The sequence below is a fragment of the Melanotaenia boesemani genome, chromosome 4 (genome assembly GCF_017639745.1).
Source record: "Melanotaenia boesemani isolate fMelBoe1 chromosome 4, fMelBoe1.pri, whole genome shotgun sequence".
NCBI lineage: Eukaryota > Metazoa > Chordata > Actinopteri > Atheriniformes > Melanotaeniidae > Melanotaenia > Melanotaenia boesemani.
The window spans coordinates 29,804,706-29,823,155 of record NC_055685.1 but is presented as its reverse complement, the minus strand read 5'-3'; the positions used below and the strand labels follow the sequence as shown (position 1 = coordinate 29,823,155).

The following is an 18,450-nucleotide window of genomic DNA, read 5'->3' as shown; positions in this document are numbered from 1 at the left end:
GATCAGAGATTAGAAAGCTGTTCCACACACGTAACACTTAATTCTCCGGCAAGAGTGAGGAGGCGTTAAAAACAGATGCCTCTACCCTCCCACAGCGCACACCTGACGACGCACCACAGCCACTGCACGAAAATAGTTATAGTAAACATGATCAATGATTGTACACACCACAGAGATCAGCCAAGGTACGTTTGAAATCTGCTCAACAAGCACTAATGCCAAGATATTTGCTTTCCCCCCCACCCCCGCCACAGAGGAGGAAACTTGCCCCAAGCGGTGCAGCTGAAACCCATCACTGTGACCTGAGAAAGGAAATCTTCCTTATCCGTCCTCTGGCCTTATCTCAGCTGTAGATCAATAAAAGGACAGTTGCGTAAAAGGGCTTGTGAAATATAATAATTGTGATGTGGCAGCATGTGCGTAAGCAGTAATCCAGGACGGCCGGGGTAAAAGGAGGTGTGAGTCATCAGGAGAGAGAAGAGACTCAGATGTTTGAGGATAAGTGAAAGCACGCGATTTAAAATAAATATTAATTCCCTTTTTCCTCTTGAAAAAATATAATTCAAGTCAAATATACGTGGGCAGCAAAAAACTTTAACAGCTACTTATTTTGTTCCATTTCATGTTTTGTTTATCATCATGTGGGTGCAGAAGTTTTCATTGGTAAAATATGTGCATTCTTCTTCTTCTTCTTCTTAATAATAATAATAATAATAATAATAATTTTTACATTATTAATGCCGACTGGGAGGGAAATTCATCTCTGCATCTGACCCAGATGTAGACCTTTGTTGGCACTCATGGGGACTTGAACCAGAGTTCTCCTGACCCAAGCCCATCACTTTAACCACTAGGTCTAAGACATCCTACTCTGTGAAGCGAATAAACAACTGGCTAAAATCTAATAGGTGTGTCAAAGTAGACAAATGTTAGAAAAATATTCAGGCAAGGTATAAAAGGAGGACATATTGTGCACAGAGAATACAACTCCTGGGTACAGCTGGCCCTGGCCAGGGGCCTTTTGCTGAATGTCATTCCTTGTTCCCTCTGACCCCCTTTCCTGTCGGGCTGCTGTTAAAAATAAAGGTCAAACGAGTCCAAAAAACCTTAAAAAAAAGGGGGGGGGGGGGGGGGGGGGGGGTTGACGCTCACAATTTGAAATAATTACTGTTAATTACTACTATAACCTTAACAATGTGCATTTTAATCATCTTTAGAAAAAAATTGCAACATACACTACTGTTCAAAAGTTTGGGGTCACTTCCCTATTGAATCCCATGGCAAAGTGACCCCAAACTTTTGAACAGTAGTGTATTTTAGCACTTAGAATATTTTAAAGTTCATTTTCCATGAATGAGGAACGACAAACTACCACAAGAAAAAGTTTTTTTTTTTCTCATCACTATGGGTGCCTGTTAAATATTTATAAAACTGTTGCTGTGCTGCTAAACTTCACATTTGCAAATTTTGTGGTTGCTTTTGTGAGGTAGCCTGTGTGAATGGTGTAAAAAGGCTGGCTGGAATTAGGAGTAGAGCCAAGAGGTAGCCAGGCTTAAATGTGTGGTTCACATCCCTGTGAAAAACTTCTGTCTGTGGACCTGTAAGATGCTTTTCTGATATTTAGGCAAGGCAAGGCAAATTTATTTGTATAGCACATTTCACGTACAAGACAATTCAAGGTGCTTTACATAAAACAATAACCATTACAGCAAGGTGCAGGGGAGGAAAAAAAATACAAGTGCATTAGAAAAACAAAGATTAAAAAAGATAAAATTGATTACATAAAAAGCTCATATAAAGAAATAAAATTAAGATTTCAGCGTAAAAGAACCAAATGCAGATCTGGACTTCTAAATAAAAACTATTGAAATGCAGCAGAGAACAGGTGGGTCTTTAACCTCGATTTAAATAAACTGAGTGTTTCAGCTGATTTGAGGCTTTCTGGGAGTTTGTTCCAGACATGTGGAGCATAGAAGCTGAATGCAGCTTCTCCATGTCTTGTTTTGACTCTGGGGACTGATAAGAAACTGGATCCAGATGACCTGAGGGGTCTGGTAGGTTCATACTGGGTCAAGAGGTCACTGATGTATTTTGGTCCTTAACCATTCAGAGCTTTATGGACCAGCAGCAGAGCTTTAAAATCTATTTTCTGACGAACAGGCAGCCAGTGTAAAGACCTCAGAGCTGGACTGATGTGGTCCACTCTCTTGGACTGAGGACTCGAGCAGCAGTTCTGAATAAGCTGCAGCTGTCTAACTGATTTTTAGGTAGAACCTGTAAAAACACTGTTAAAATAATCAAGCCTCAAGGGTCAGTTTTAGGCCCTGTTCTTTTTAATTTGTATATGCTCCCTCTTGGCCGTGTCATCGGGAGGCATGGAGTAAACTTCCACAGTTATGCTGATGATACTCAATTGTACATCTCCATGTCTCCTGATGACACGAGACCAATGGGTGCCCTTTTCAACTGTATTTTAGACATCAAATCCTGGATGGCAGAAAACTTTTTACAGCTTAACCAGGACAAAACTGAAGTTTTAATCATTGGTCCTGAGGCTCAGAGAGAGAAACTCTTAGCTAAATTACAGGCATCCGCATTAAACCCATCATCACAAGTAAAAAACCTGGGCGTTATCTTTGACTCTGAGCTTGGTTTTATTCCACATATTAAACATATTACTAAAATAGGATTTTATCACCTAAAAAACATAGCCAGAGTCCGTCCCATTCTCTCTCGGGCCAACACGGAGATGCTGATGCATGCTTTTATCACCAGTCGTATTGACTACTGTAATGCCCTGCTCTCTGGTCTTCCCAAAAAGAGTACTGCACCTCTACAACTCCTACAGAACTCAGCTGCTCATGTGCTGACGAAGACCAGAGGGCGGGCCCACATTACACCGGTTTTAGAATCACTGCATTGGCTCCCCGTGTGTTTCAGGATCAATTTTAAGGTTCTCTTATTGGTTTTTAAATGTCTTAATGGTCTTGGGCCTTCTTATCTTTTAGATTTGCTTTTACCTTATGAACCCTCGCGGCCCCTGAGGTCTTCCGGTACTGGCCTCTTGACTGTACCTAAAGTCAGGACACATACTCACGGAGAGGCAGCTTTCCAGTGGTATGGCCCTCGTCTCTGGAACAGCCTGCCGGAGGAGCTCAGGGCTGCAGAGAATGTTAATGTTTTTAAGAGCAGGCTCAAGACCCACCTTTTTAATTTAGCTTTTACTTAATATTTATTAATTTTATTTTTATTTATTTTATTCCCCTAGCCTATTTATTTTTCTATGTTAACACATTTTTATTTACTTTATGCTTTTATTCTGTTTATATTATTTTTAGGTTATTTCCCCAGTGTTTCCTCGGAGGGGGTTCTCTGCACCGGGGGCTTTTCATCGGCTGTGGCTGCTGCGGCTCTGTCCTGCGGGTTCTTTCGGTCTAGTTGGGTGGCTCCTCTGCCTCTCAATTGGCCGTGTGCCCTGGGTCGGTGTCATGGCGGTCGTGGTCGGTGGGCGGCTCCCGGTGCAGACGGCTCCCTGTGATAGTGTTTCCTCACCAGGCTCATCTGTGCTCAACCTCACATTAGTCTTTTAATATGTGCAAGTATGTGTGTGTGTATGTGTATGTGTATGCTTGCATGTACACAAGCGGGGAGGGAGGGGGTTATCTGTGGGGGTGTGGGAGGGGGGTTGTTTTAACCATGGAAAGCACTTTGTGCTGCATTCTTGTATGAAAAGTGCTATATAAATAAAGATTGATTGATTGATTGATTGATTGACTAAAGATGAAAGCATGGACTCGTTTTTTCAGATCTTTTACCCTTGATATATTCTTAAGGTGATAGTAGGCTGATTTTGTAATTCCCTTAATGTGTTTCTCAAAGTTACGGTCTGAGTCCATCAACACACCCAGATTTCTGGCCTGGTTGGTGGTTTTTAGTTGTATAGACTGAAGCTCTGTGGTGACACTTTATCGTTTCTCTTTGGGTCCAAAAACCATCATCTCAGTTTAGTTTTTGTTTAACTGGAGAAAGTTCAGTCATTAATCTCTTCAATGCATTTCCCAAGAGCCTGTACAGGGTCTCAATCTCCTGGTGACATTGCAATATATAGCTGTGTGTCATCTGCGTAGCTATGGTAACTAATTTTGATTTCTTTACAGTTGTTGCCTTATTTCTAATTCGTTGTTGTCCTCTTTTAAAAAAAAGATTTCCTAACTGGCTTCTATCAATAGGAGTCAAGATGACTGTCTGCATTTAGTGTCTAGTATTTCTCTGTTGGTTACAAAATTATATACTATAAAAAGGTTATTATGTGCTTATATGAAAGAAACTACTGTACTGTTTGCGCAAAATCACACTGTATTAAAAAATAAATAAATAAAATAAAATAAATAAAAATACAACTAAAAATCACAGCCAATAATGTGAATAAAATATGACCTAAGCCGAAGTTACAAGTTTTTATTTGGTAAAAATAAAACAATGAAAAGTACAAAATATATTGTATAGTATGAAATGATGAGACAATATTAAAGTGTCAAAAGACCCACAAGTAAAAACAATCACAAACATCATAAGTCACATTCCTACTATAATAGAGGATATTCAGTAAATGTATGTTTTTTGGGCATAAACACATATTGCCCACAGCTTAAACAAAAACTGGTGATGACAAGAATCAACAGTTAACCTCATTTTTTTATCTTCCGTTTTGGTCTAGTTGGAGAAACACATGTGAGCAATGGCTCCTTGTCAATCATCTCATCTTTAACTGCAGCTTCCTGTTCATGTTCAGATTTTATTTTAAAGGGGGACTTGAGACTCCAAGTGTGCTGTGGTTCAGTTTTAGGCCTCTTGGCAGGAGAGTTCTTATGTGCTGATGGACAGCTGTACTGGTTCAGACACGCAGAGCAGAGGGGGTTTACTGGCAGACAAACCTGCTGTCCGAAGCCCACAAGCAGCCAGTTGATTTCACTCCACAGCTCCCTGCAACCGAGGAACGTTAAGATGACTTTACATTCCACATGCTTACACATGTCTTACTGCATTTGTGACCATTTGAAAGAAGCAAAATAAGAAATAAAACACAAAATTGTGATATTTTCACACATTACTGTTTTTGTCAATTGCTTATGAACAATTACTGGCTTTACTGGTCTATTCACTAAAGTTAGCAAAGCTTATAAAATTTCACTGTTAAAATTGTTCACACCCGCCAACAAACATAAATGGATAAAGAAAAGAAAGAGAGACGGTGAAAGAGAGTCTACATCAGACTGACTTTTATTGGCTGGAGAGGCCTAAGAAAAGAGGCAGGATGCAAGCCGAAAACTGAATTAACCGTCATTAGTGAGTGAAAATCTGCCACAGTTTAGCAGTGAGGCTTTAAACAAATGTAAGATTAGCATTAAAACTTCAAGTCGCCCTAGTTACCTGGGTAACCACTCCTCCAGGGCCTTGCGTGTTTCCTCTGGGTTTTTGCTTGGTTTCCTGAGCCAGCCCAGCCTGTTGGAGATACGATGCACATGTGTGTCCACACCTAGGAAGGAATCAACAACAAATCTCCTGTTAAAAATGCCAAGCAGATGTCCTGCATCAGATGCTACCTTCATGAAGACCAACATGCTCAGGCTTTTGTGTTAGATAGATGATTCAACTGTATGATGTACTATAGAGAATTCTTATTGTGTAGTTGCAGAGATTTTATTTATTACATAGATTTTAAATCAGCTTTCACTTGATTTCTGGTGGGTTTTTTTAAAAATAGTTTTAAATTCTGTCGCTTAAGGGAATATTAGATGAATTCTATATTTACAGAAGTATATACATACAGTATACAGTTTGCATGTGTATGCATTTACATTTACTGTATATATGAGTTTATTTCCCCTTGTAAAGCACTTAATCAATTTGAATGAAGACTGCATATTTGAGTTTTTTAAAAAGATGTCATTTCGTAAAATTAGTGTTAGGATTTTTTTTACAGCTATGGGACATGTTTTATTCTTAACAAGTGCAGATCCAATCATGGCTCTGTAGGTAGTGTAAAGAGGAGACCACCAGCAAAATGCTATAAAACATCATACCATGAAACTTCTCTAAAATGATGATTTTCTTGCCAGGAAGGTCTTCAAACATCCAGTAGGACACACTGTCCAAAGACAACATAGATTGGCAACTATTGCTCTGGGTATATTTGCAGCCTGTAGATTTACTTCTTATGCAGCTATGTCAAATTAACTGGGCTTCCACTGAACGTGAATGAATGTTTAGTGTTGCTAGGAGAGGCTGCTGGAGCTGTTTGGTTGCCATGCTTTTGTCAGTCTGCTCCAGGGCATCTGTGGTTACACATGTAGCTCACCACCACCAATATGTGAATGTGGTGTAAACGAATAATTGATTCATTCGCTTCGAGTGCCTTGAAAAGCATAAATTTAATCTCTTCTTCATCTTCTTCTTATTATTTTTACTATTGTCTTTAGCATAAAACAGATCACACATAAAAAATTCTCCTGGGACATCTTTTTCTACCTGAGCGAGCACATCCAAACAAAGCTAGTTTGTTTGTAAGCTAGCGGTGCCATCACAACTCCCTAGTCACCGGCACCATGACAAAAAAGTCAATTAAGATGTAGTCCCTCCTCTGCAAAATAAATTGGAAACAGTTTGGATTTTGGAGAGATCAGTCAGCTGATACGTCGCATGCAATATATAGGGAAGGTGTTAGAAATTAAATAAGGGACGGTAGACGCAAGATAATATTAGGAGAACTTTACATATAATTGAAGAAGCACGGAAGAAGGGAGAGGTCGCATAGCTGCTCAGTCTAGATGCAGAAAAAGCCTGTGACAGTGTCAACTGGAAATTCCTGTATCTTAGTTTGGGAAAAAATTGGCTTTAATACAAAATTAGTAAACATAATCAAAACACTTTACCAAGACCCGATTGCCAGAATAAAAATAAATGGAAACCTCACTGAATGGTTCAAGTTGGAAAGATCTACTAGAGAGGGCTGCTGTTTGTCACCGACCCTTTTTGCAATTAGATTTTTTTATTACTCCTAAAACTAAAAACAAATTCGCACTAACACAACAAATGTGTTGGAGACGGTGTGGGGAGCAGCATGCAGACCATACTCATGTCTTTTGGGAATGTGCTAAAGTACTGAAATACTGGAAAGGTGTATGGATTACATTGGAAGGGATACTGGGTTATGGGCTGTCGATGTCATTTGAAGTACTATACCTATGTAACCTGTCAAGTCAAAATGTTTAATATGAAGACAGATATCTGGTCAAAATATTGCTGGCCGCTGCCAAGAAAGGAATGACGAGGAATTGGTGTAGAGGACCCTCCCACCCTGAGGAACTGGGTAACCATAGTAAACAAGATCATTAATAAGGAAAGACTCACGTATAAACTGAGACTAAAACAAGCTGAGTTCAACTCCAAATGTGAGAAATGGACAATATACCCGTCCCACGTCGGAGATGCCGATGGAGAATGAACAAATTCATTACCATTGCAATATCTACCAAAGATTTTTTACCCTGCTGACACGCTTTTTCTTTTGTGTTTGTCCTTTCTAATGTATAACCAATAAAAATTGAGTTATAAAAAAAAGAAATTAAATTATCAGGTAAAAGCCCAACTTTACTGGGCACCTAAAGAAAAACACAGCAAATTAGCATGTGGTATCATCTCATATCAGTTTTCATTGAATTTATAGATTAGATTGTAATAAAACTTGTGATTTACATCCCTAGTCTCTATCACATTTTTTTTTTCATTTAGGACATGAGCATAAGAAATGGTAAATATATGGGAATGGTTATAAAAAAAAGTGTCTCTGATGTACAGAAAATTAATATCTTTGTATGCTTTAGATACAAGATCCCACCGATTCCAGACACTTGGTCCCAAGCGATGTCCATAGCCAGGTGAGCCATTTTAGGGCCAACTCCCGGCAGGCGGACCAGCCCCTCCACAGTGTTTGGGATATCTCCCCCATACTCCTTCTGCAGCATGGCTGATGTCAGCTTCAAATATTTCACCTTATTCTAAAGAGGAGTGGATGGAAGAAACAAGGAGGACAAAAATAATGCAGGAAGGTTGAGAACGGAGGGGGGAAAAGAAGAACAAGAGATTCATTTTTATTTTCTTGTTAGTAAAATTGAAGATTTGAAACATCATAAGACGGGGAGATCGCAGGCGTTACCCTCCAGAAGCCGACGGGATAGATGAGCTTTCCAAGTTTTTCATCATCAGTAGCCAGTATATTTTCTACAGTACATCCATGTGCTCGGAGTTTCTGCATAGCTGTTGCTGTCACCTGGTCCTTTGTCTGACTGGACAGCATGAGAGACACCAACACCTGGAAACGTCTCACCTGTGAAAAGAACAGAGAGACTATTGGATCTATAAACTACACTAACGTATAAGAAAACAACCCACACCTACATGTGCAGGAGCTTCTGTGTCGTAGCACTTCTCTGCTCCCATGTTATCAACAGGTGCATCGCGATTACTTCTCATCTCACGAATAAATTCTAACTGCTTCTTCCACTCGGGAGGTTGCCAGTGCTCCGTCTTCATCAGTGAAACACCATCACCTTCATCATATTCCACCTTTAGCTGTCTCCTCCTGCGTCCATGTGGATTTTGTGCTGGAGCCTCCTGCTCTGATTTTACCTGCACTGTGGGTTGCTGGAGGTATTCAAAGCAACTACCTGAATAAGAGGAAAAATATTAGGTCAATCAAGTAAACTTCTTCTGATTAGAAATCTTTAACTGTGCATTGGTAGAGTTTAACGCTGGATTTTGTCTGTCTCATCCAACAAATTCTCATGCGCAATTAACTTTTGCTCTATTTTTTCCTTCCAAAGGGGTGAAAAAAATTCCCTTGCATAGTGCAAAAAATGATTTATGCATGATTTTGTGCTGCATTAAAAAAACTATTTAATTTAAAAGGCACAAAATATATGGCTTATGTCTTTAAATGCAATTTCTTATGCATTTTCACTCTCATCATATTGACACATATCACAAACACATCTATATTTGTTAATATTTTAGATGACAAAGTAAAAAAAGGTCATATGGTATAGATGTAGGAAGAGTAAACAAACCAAAACCACCAGAGAAACGTATTTAGCCTTTACGCATGCGTAAATGAATAAGCACACTTATTTATACACGTACAATACTCGTGTGGTACGCTATTAGTCGAACTTGAACATACCGGTTAATAAGGAGGCCGAGTTGGGTCCTTGCACATCTATTCTCGTTTCTTCGACCTCCACTTTCACCGCCGCAGACGGAACCGTGTCAGCCTTTAATCTGCTTGTAAGTTTAGACTTGAGAGAGACCGCAGGTGTGCTGCCTGCAGCTCGACTTCCACTCCGGGTGATAACAGAGCTGCTTTGCATGAAGTACGGAGAGCTCATTATCAAACTCCGGACTGCAAAACAGACCCTCGTGCCACAGCGGACATGAAGACACATTGAACTGGACCTGAAGTTAGTTTCGCGTTCGTTGTCTCGCCAGTCCTCCTCCACCGGTAAACTGGGGTTGCTGAGAACTTTAATCTAATCATAATTAAGAAAAGATTAAGAAAAAAATATAATACCCAGTTTATCAAAAGGCAAATTAATGCTTCAATACAAACCAATATATATCTTTATTTATTAGTAAAACTGATTCATAAGTATGGTGATGTTGTCAAGGGGGAGCAAGTGTAAACAATAGAGGACCAAGCACAGAACCCTGGGGGGCACCATGGGAAAGTGGGGCTATGGATGATAAATAGTTGTTAATGTACACAAATTGCTGATGATTTGTGAGATAAGATTTAAGCCATGTATGTGCTGTACCAGTGATGTTTAGTGATGATTCCAGACGGGAGAATAGGATGGAGTGATTAATGGTTTCAAATGCTGTAGAGACCTCCAAGAGAATGAGGATGGTCAGGTGTTCAGAGTCAGCAGACAGAAAGATTTAATTTTTTACATTAAAGAGGGCGGTGTCTGTTGAGTGTTTTGCATGGATTCCAGATTGAAACTGTTCAAAAAGGTCATTGGAGAGGAGATGGACTTGGAGCTTGTTCTAAAATTTTCATGGTGCATATAGCCAAAAATATTCATGTATCCATACTGATAACAAGAAATCAACTAAATTAGGATGAGAAAATATTTGAAACCGCTATAAGACATCAAAAATACTACATATCGGCAACATATCTGAAACAATTGATTTCATGTAAAGGAATTTTCTACACAAGCCTATTTTTATAACATTGTCGAGTGTATTCAAGTTTAAAATTTGTAAATTTGATAAGAAAATAAGATTTTCGGGACCACCAAGTGTCACTGTTGGTTCAGGGCTGCTGCTGGTCAGATCTAATTGGTTCTACTTAATAACTGGTTTGATTTTCTACAGCCAGAGATCCGGCTAACTAGAACCAAATTGATACATAACTTCCCATGTAAAATGTTTATCTATCTGCACAAAATGACAACAGATCAAAACTTTTGTGTTGTTGTCCCTGAAAACCGATGCCCTGATATCACCAGTCTAGTTTTACAAGACTGCTTAAAAAATAATTGATGAATGTCCAGTTTATTAATTGGTGAATTAATGAATGCCCTCTGTAGTGCCAACCGGCACTACAGACAAATTTAGCAATTATAAATGGCTTGTTTGTTATTAAGCTTTTTTGTATTCCCCTTTTTTCCCCATGGGACAAAGATACTGGCTAATGAAAACATCTTGGCAGATACTTGACCCACCTATCAGAGTACTGTCTCATAATATAATCACTTTTTACCTGCACACTTTTTTTTGCTTCTGTTGTTGTATGCTTTACTGCATTGTTTTAATGTGCAAATAAATAAACAAATAAGTAAAAAAAAATTGTTATCTGAATTTACAGTGACCATGGATTTAAAAACAAAGAAACACACAAGCCAAAAAGCCAGTACAACACCAGATAAAAAATTAAAGAACAACCAAAAAAGGCAACAGATTGAAAGACTACAAATTTCAGAACACAGACAAAAATCAGAGTAACAAAATTCTATGAAACACTATAAGACTAACTGCATCTTTTCACAAAATAATATATTTTTAAACATTATATATATATATATATATATATATATATATATATATATATATATATATATATATATATATATATATACTGTTCTCTGAAATGTCTTTTGCTTTTCCTAAAATGTTTTCTGAAATATTCTTTAAAATGTTCGTTGCAACCTTTCTTGAGATTACGGATGTCTTGTTTTACAGAAGCTCCTCTGACAGGCAGCCTGGCAGTACTGCAGTTTATTCCAACAAAGAGCCAACTTCATCAACGTCAGTCTGGTTAGGTAGCCGCTAGGCTAACTGTTGCAAACGATTCTGTTTAAACAGCTTGTTAAAAGTGTTTCTTGGTAAGGGACTTTACTTGAATTGAGACAACTAAAACCGTGGTTACTCATATCAAAATGTTTTGCTATCAATTAGTGAAAATAGTTCAAACTAAACAACTAACATACAGGGTTAGCTTACTTCTTTTTTAGCTTACTTTAAAAAAACTCAATTTCCCATGAGCGAGCGTGACAAACGTGTTTTTATAGGAAGTGCCCCTGTCAGAGCGTTAGTGTGTCATCCGGTTGGGGAGTGGAGGGCTGAGAGCAGTCTTTGGGCAGTAAATACATAGTTTTATCAATGCACAGACGAAGACTGCTTGTTGGCTGCATACCGGACGAAGCCGTGACTAAATGAAACCGACTCAGCTCATATAAGGTGAGAGGAGAGGAAGAGAAGTGGGAGAGAAGCGAGGCTGTTGTTTATGCTGCCAGACCTTCATTACCACATCAATGCTAGCCTGTGAGAGGCAATATAAAGCTTAGCTTAGTCTAGAGCAACGCCATTGGGCATTTCTTCTCATAATAAATTAGTAATGTTTTGTATTGTTCACAGTTATGTTTCTGTCTGTTCGGAGCACACCTTGCACCGACGTGGTGGTTGTTGTTGGACTCCAACAGAACAGTCGTTGTCTGACTGCTCCCCTCCCCTCTTTCTCTGTCAAGTCCACATGACAGCAAATTCTTTAAACCTCCCTCCTGGTTTACACATTTACAGGCTGGAGTTTCAAACTGTGCTTCTACATAACCTTAAAGTGACTTCAAAAGCAATATGTTTTTTCTCATTTCCTCTGTTTTTGTAAATCTATATGTTTAAAAAAGTCCCTTTGTTGCCAGACTCATTAATTTTATTAGCTATTTTACTTATGTTGTGAGGCTTTAGAATCTTCCACATCATAGAGTGGCAATGCAATGATTTACAAATGGGCTAAATTTTATATTTGGCTGCACTTTCACTTTTATTTGACCCTGAATGATATGAGAAAATAGCCTTTCAATTAGTTAGAACAAAACAGAAAGATATGGCTTTATAACTACAACAATAACAAAGAAAAGCTTCATAGAAGAGGGTGAATGAGTGTGAACCACTAAATGTGTGTAACTGTTACAGGCAGCCATCAGTTCCAGGCCTGCAAAGTTTGTCACTTGTCCAGACCGAGGCCATGAATAAACAACCAAATAAGGAGAGTCTTAAGGAAAGGGTGAAGGGGATGCTTGGACTGGGACCACCTCGACCACCGAGCAAGCAGAGTGACACTAAGCCCTCAGAGTTTATAATAACTACAGAACTCATAAAGGTGTGCAATAGACTCTTTGAACATTTATTCACACAGTGGCTCAGTTCCAGTCTATACACTCTCACTTTGTATATTGTTAATATTATGCTTTTATATCTGTATCTTCATTAAAAGACCCTTTAAAGGTGTAATTGAAAATCCACTTTAAAGATACTCATCATGGTGTAGGTGTGTAAGGAATAGATTGGAGTTCAGCCTAAAATTTAAACATGGTTTGTCATTTTTCTCCATCATATCTTTCACCTTGGGATGCCCTTCCTCTTTCTTGTCATGCGTTTCAGGAGCTCCACCCTGACTATGGGCTGAGCAACCGCATACGCATGATGAACCAGATCTGTGATCTTGCCAAAACAAAAAAGTTTGAGGAGGTTTGTGATTTAAATGTCTGTAGCTTTTATTGTTTTGAACAACAGCAACATGGGCCGTCTCCTGTATTTATTAAAACCGTGTGCTGTTCAGCATGCAGTGGAGGCTGTATGGAAAGCTGTGGAGGACATGCTGAATCCAGAGCAGCCACCAGAGGCCAGGCATGCTGTCCTGCAGCTTCTCAGAGCCATTATACAGGGACAGGTATAAACACACATGTCACGCTGAACAGCTCAGGCCGAGTGTTTCTGTGATATAATGAAGTGTTATTGCTTTTATTAAGGGTGAGCGGCTCGGCCCTCTGAGAGCCTACTTTTTCAAGGTGATCAGAGACTACCAACCATGCAACGAGGACCTCTCAGACAGATTGGAAGTGTTTAAGGCCTTAACAGAGAATGGGAAGGACATCACATACCTGGAGGAGGACATAGGTAAAACATTTAAAAGTGCATGACTCTGTTTATGAATGGAGTAAAATGGCTTCATTATAACAGGAAGCTGGGCAGCGCTGTGGCTCAGTCTTATCATATAAACTGATTAGTTTCATCATGTGGTCACCATTCCCTATTTAGAGATAAACTTTGTTTTGACATTGCATAATACTGCAGTTTGTTCCTTATTATTGCTTCTGCATTTTAGGCACAGAAGATGTTCATTTAAACTAATTGTTTACACACTTTTAAAAACTTACTACAACCAAGTTATATAAACATTTATCCCCCAAACATTTAGTATTTAATGTTTAATCTTATAGATGTTACTTTTGCAACTGTGTGTCTAGATCTAATTTTAAAGTTATTAATAATAATATTAATAATAAAGCTGCTTCAGAGCCTCACATCTGACATGTTGTGTCCACTCTGTTATTTATTCTCTCAGCACGCTTTGTCCTCCTGTGGATGGAAATAGGTCTTACATCCGACTTTCTCCATGTTCTTGTAAATCTGGTGAAATTCAACAGCTGCTATCTGGATCAAAATGTCTCCATCATGGTTCAGTAAGTTGTAGATACACACACACACACACACACATATACATAATACATGCAGACATGTATACTTTATATTGCCTGTGTGACCTCTCTATAGATGACTTGTATTCTTCTGGCCCCTACCCTAATATTAACCATCACACCTGACTACCTAACCCTGCAAACCTAATATTAGAAAAACATGCTGTGTGCAATATTGTTGAATGTTGTGATTACAAAATTACTTGAGAAATAAAAACATACAAACGGTGCATGAAATGTTTGTTGATGAAAAAAAAAGATCATCAAAGAGTCTGGATGAGTTGGAAAAAGTTGACAAAGGATTTATTAGAATAAGACAAGTAAATAAAACAAAGTGAAATGAAGCCGTCAATTGCAATTGGAGAGGCTGGACAGAAAACCGTTCTGGAGGTGTCCTGCAGAGTCTCTGACCAGTTGTCAGTCCATCCACTGACCGACTCAAACTGGGGTCCGATCTTCACAAATCTGTACTGACATGTGTAAACTCAGAAACCATGCATTGACGTGTAAGTACAAGATTAATCATGTTGAAAGCATGTTCAGATAACCATTCTTCAGAGATACCAGTAAGAGCAGATCGGCAAGGGAAGCTAAACTGTGAAATTTCCTCCACATGGTCTTTAATTTTGAACAAAAAGTGAAAACTAAAAGATTTTCAACTCACATGAGCCAATATTTTATTCCAAGCCGAGGATACATAACGTAACAAATGTCTAAACTGACAAATTTTACAAGTGTATTCACAAGATGAGCTCATGTCGGGTGTGATGCTATAGTACTAACGTTAAATCAAGCAATAGCTATAAAGTTCATCAGACGTCTGTGCATGAGACTTTTGGGAGTGGAACTCCGTATGAGAAAACATCAAAGTGGAATGAGTTGTCACAAATTATGTAATCGCAGCTTTGATCAGTGTTATTGCGTATTGCATGTTTTCCTAATATCATGCAGCCAAAAACTGACTGATGTTTTTTTTTTTTCTCAAATTAAATCGGCTATTCTTATAAACTCTGACTCATTCTCTGGTTTTTAGTCAACCAGAGTCGGGTTGTGATGCTCAAAAATGTTATTAACCTGCTTTACTCTTTGCAGGAAAATCTGTCTGATGTGCAACAGAACAACTTCATCCACAGATATTGAGGTTTGTGTTTTGTTTTTATCGTTACAATAATTGCTGCTGCTGTTTTATTAAATGTGAACAGTCTTTGGTGCAGAGTTGTCAGGTCTCCGGTGAACATAGCAAAGGGCCAACAACCCTTTTATTTTACAGTTGGGAAAAGCATCTCAAGTTTTATGCAGGATTTGAAACAAGCAGAATGTCAAATAACCTAGTCTGGATCAGAGTATGCTGGTATCTTGCTAGCGAAGGTGTGTTTTATTTATGCTGAGGTGAAGTATCTTGTTTACATATGTTTAGATAAACAGCTACAATTAATTATAAATTAATACATAAAAAAAACACCAGTAACTATTAAATTAATAAATCACAGTTAAGTTCCTTTTATGACATCTGGTTTTGTTTGGTGTGTCCAGGTCTCATTGCAGGTCTTGGATGCTGTTGTGTGCTACAACTGCCTCCCTTCAGACTCCCTCACAGTGTTCATAATAACACTCTGTCGAACTGTGAACGTCAAGGAATTTTGTGAATCTTGCTGGAAGGTGAGAAAAGAAAAACACACCCACAACCTTGGTTTGAAGGCTATTAACGGAGGGATTTCTTATCAGCTTCCTCTGATCTTTTCTCTTGTGTTGCTACGTCTCCAGCTGATGAGGAAGGTTCTGGGTACTCACCTTGGCCACAGTGCTATTTACACCATGTGCCGCATCATGGAGGAAAGGTATGGAGGCTCATTAAGTATACATCATTTCTGAGTTGTGGTGCATTCATTAGCATGTTTTACAATAGAAAGGGACTAGGTCTTCTGATTATTTGCATCTTTAACCAAAATCTTCACCAGGGTATACATGGAGGATGCACCCTTGCTGAGAGGAGCAGTGTTCTTTGTTGGGATGGCATTATGGGGCGCCCACAGACTCCCAGCTCTCAAAAACACACCAACACTTGTTCTGCCATCTTTCTATAAGGTAACACATGTACATAAATGCAGTCATGTTCTGAGGGAAGTACAAACCTAAAATGTCCAGAGGGCATATTTAAAAATACCCTTTCCTGTGGTGGTTCAAAGTTGGTGTTAGGGCCAGGTCTAATTTTCTTTTATTATTATTAATTATTATAAAAAATGGTTGGACACACCCTCTACTTTATTTTTAATGTCTGTAAAGGACCACAGTACAGGTGGCACTAAATCTTCACTGGTAGTTTTACTGTTTCTTTTGGACTGAGAATATGCTGCTCCTTATGAAAGTAGTATTCACTATTTTGGGAGTACCTACGGTCTGTTTACATCGGTTCAGCAGTGGCTCTCGTCTTTATAATCTCCATCTTATTCAGAATTTCTGCCGTGTATTTCATCTTATCATTTTTTTCACTGAGTTGTGTACTCGGCTGCAGTAACAGCTTTGTGATCAGAAAATGGAAATGAATTGGCAGATTTCCATCCTGTTTCCACCTTGGTGCAGAGCAGTGAATACATTGGAACATCAAGAGAACAGTGGACGTCTGCTCTTCTGGCTGACGGTGGTTTGGATATAAAGGACAGTTTGAGCTTTATGTGCGCATAAAAAAAGATGGCTGCATTTACAACATGTCAGCTATGAACGGGATGTTAGAGAGTAGGTGAGGTGGTGCACCTGAGAATTCATATAGAAAGGGATCTTGGTATGTGGTAAGTACGTAATTTTTAATGCAGCAGTACAGATGTGCACGACACCCCATGTGCAGGTCAGAACATAATTTTCCTCCACCAGATTATGATTGTTTGTTCTTCGCTGATATACTTCCTCATATTTATTTAACAGCTCTTATATTTTTACTGCTTCTTTTGCTTAAGCAAGATGTATTAAATTAATCATGGCTTTTCCTTTTATAAGGGTATATTTATCAGAAATAAGTCCATGTATATAAACATTATTATATTTGATTTTGGAATCAAAATATCAGAACAATTAATGTTTAATTAACATATAAATTTTCAGTATGATGTTGTAGTTGCAGCCGACAGTTTGTAGACTCGCAGATTTTAATCCATCCTTTTGTAAAATAGGTGCATGAACCTTTAATGATCAGTAGTTTTTAAATATGTGATGGGTGTAGGAACTTCCACCAAACACAAGGTAAACACAGATGTCTGCGATTGAAACCAGTGGCAATGCATCTAAACCTGAACTTTGTCATAGTTCAGCAGATTGAAAAGATCTAACTTATTAATAATTACTGTATTTGCATCGTAATAACTCTTCACTTCTCTTGTGAGCTTATAAGGACCTTTCTTTTCAGTGCGTTTTAGACGAGTTTTTAACACAGTTTACTAGTGAGACACCTGACAGTGTCGATGGAAACAGTAGTCGGAGGCCCCAAAAATGGTTGAGAACGCTGCCGTGACATCATGTATGCGTTCTCTGTACCTGAACAACACTGTAATTTAATGTTAGCCATGCAAAAAACAAAGTGAACTGTCAACTTCCTCTAGTTTTCATTTGTGTGACGTCGAAAAAAAAATCCAATTATTGTATAAATTTAAAAGTTAAAAACAACAAATTAACAGAAATTTAAATTTGATTTAAAAGCAGGACTAACACACCCAGATAATTCAGCTAGTACTGTATGGATACACTAATTTAAGCCCAAACTGGCCAAGTCTTCCACATGCTGTACGGTTCCTTTCCTCTTCAGCTTGAGTGTAAGAGATTAAACTGCTACACAGACGAAGGAGATGCCAGTAGCAAGAGAAAATAACTGGAAGGGCTCATGTGCCTCTCATTCGTTTAACCTAAAAAAGAAACTAGAAGCACTCAGAGAGCGCAGACCTCTGCCAAGCTGTTGTAATTTTTTATTTATTCATTTAATTTTCTTTTTTGCCAGTGATTGAAGGTTTTTGGAAGCTTTAATGGAAAACGATCCCATCTCTCCATGGGCAGGTGCAAACCTGCATCACCGCCTGGTGATCATGTGACCATAAACAGCTTGCTGGTTAAAACAAACCCTGCATCAAACCAGCGTCCCTGTTGAAGTGTGCAACTTGTTCTCGTAGTTTAAGTTTTCTCTATCGGTTTTTGATAGAAAATGATCCATAATGTCAGACAGTTATATTGATCCTCTCATTGTCAAGGCTACACAAAGATATGAGGTCAAGCTAGTGGCAGTACGACTGAACGAATGCGCTTATGTCCATCCATCGGAGCTGCTAACAAGAAACTTTGAGAACTTCACAAAAATCACCAACAGATGTTTGTT

At 38.6% G+C, this 18,450-nt stretch overlaps 2 protein-coding genes across 5 annotated transcripts in view; one reads left to right on the top strand and one right to left on the bottom strand.

The window, feature by feature from the left end:
• Window positions 1–4,444: 4,444 nt before the first annotated feature.
• nthl1 (nth-like DNA glycosylase 1) lies at window positions 4,445–9,443 on the bottom strand. The gene is made up of 6 exons (XM_041983599.1): window positions 9,239–9,443; window positions 8,458–8,726; window positions 8,216–8,386; window positions 7,898–8,057; window positions 5,431–5,536; window positions 4,445–4,983 (listed from the first exon to the last, which is right to left on the bottom strand). The coding sequence occupies exons 1-6, from the start codon at window positions 9,441–9,443 to the stop codon at window positions 4,689–4,691; spliced, it is 1,206 nt and encodes a 401-aa protein (XP_041839533.1). The 3' UTR covers window positions 4,445–4,688.
• The window catches only part of tsc2 (TSC complex subunit 2), a 38,225-nt gene continuing 29,035 nt past the window's right edge, over window positions 9,261–18,450 (top strand). For 3 of the 4 annotated variants that reach the window (XM_041983595.1, XM_041983594.1, XM_041983592.1), the window contains exons 1-10: window positions 11,647–11,799; window positions 12,532–12,718; window positions 13,000–13,086; window positions 13,178–13,288; window positions 13,368–13,515; window positions 13,964–14,081; window positions 15,189–15,237; window positions 15,630–15,755; window positions 15,861–15,934; window positions 16,055–16,181. In XM_041983595.1, coding sequence (XP_041839529.1) covers window positions 12,584–12,718; window positions 13,000–13,086; window positions 13,178–13,288; window positions 13,368–13,515; window positions 13,964–14,081; window positions 15,189–15,237; window positions 15,630–15,755; window positions 15,861–15,934; window positions 16,055–16,181 — 975 coding nt within the window. In that variant the 5' untranslated portion in view covers window positions 11,647–11,799; window positions 12,532–12,583. Of the gene's footprint in view, window positions 9,343–11,646; window positions 11,800–12,531; window positions 12,719–12,999; window positions 13,087–13,177; window positions 13,289–13,367; window positions 13,516–13,963; window positions 14,082–15,188; window positions 15,238–15,629; window positions 15,756–15,860; window positions 15,935–16,054; window positions 16,182–18,450 lie in introns of those variants that run through there. The other variant, XM_041983593.1, reaches the window with a different exon arrangement.

What these genes read in the sequence shown, in the direction of transcription:
- nthl1 (XM_041983599.1), bottom strand. Translation starts at nt 9,443, where the DNA reads ATGAGCTCTCCGTACTTCATGCAAAGCAGCTCTGTTATCACCCGGAGT. An exon ending in CTCGGCCTCCTTATTAACCG is followed by an intron (nt 8,727 to 9,238) that starts GTATGTTCAAGT and finishes CCTCTTATTCAG; the next exon opens with GTAGTTGCTTTGAATACCTC. An exon ending in ATCCCGTCGGCTTCTGGAGG is followed by an intron (nt 8,058 to 8,215) that starts GTAACGCCTGCG and finishes ACTCCTCTTTAG; the next exon opens with AATAAGGTGAAATATTTGAA.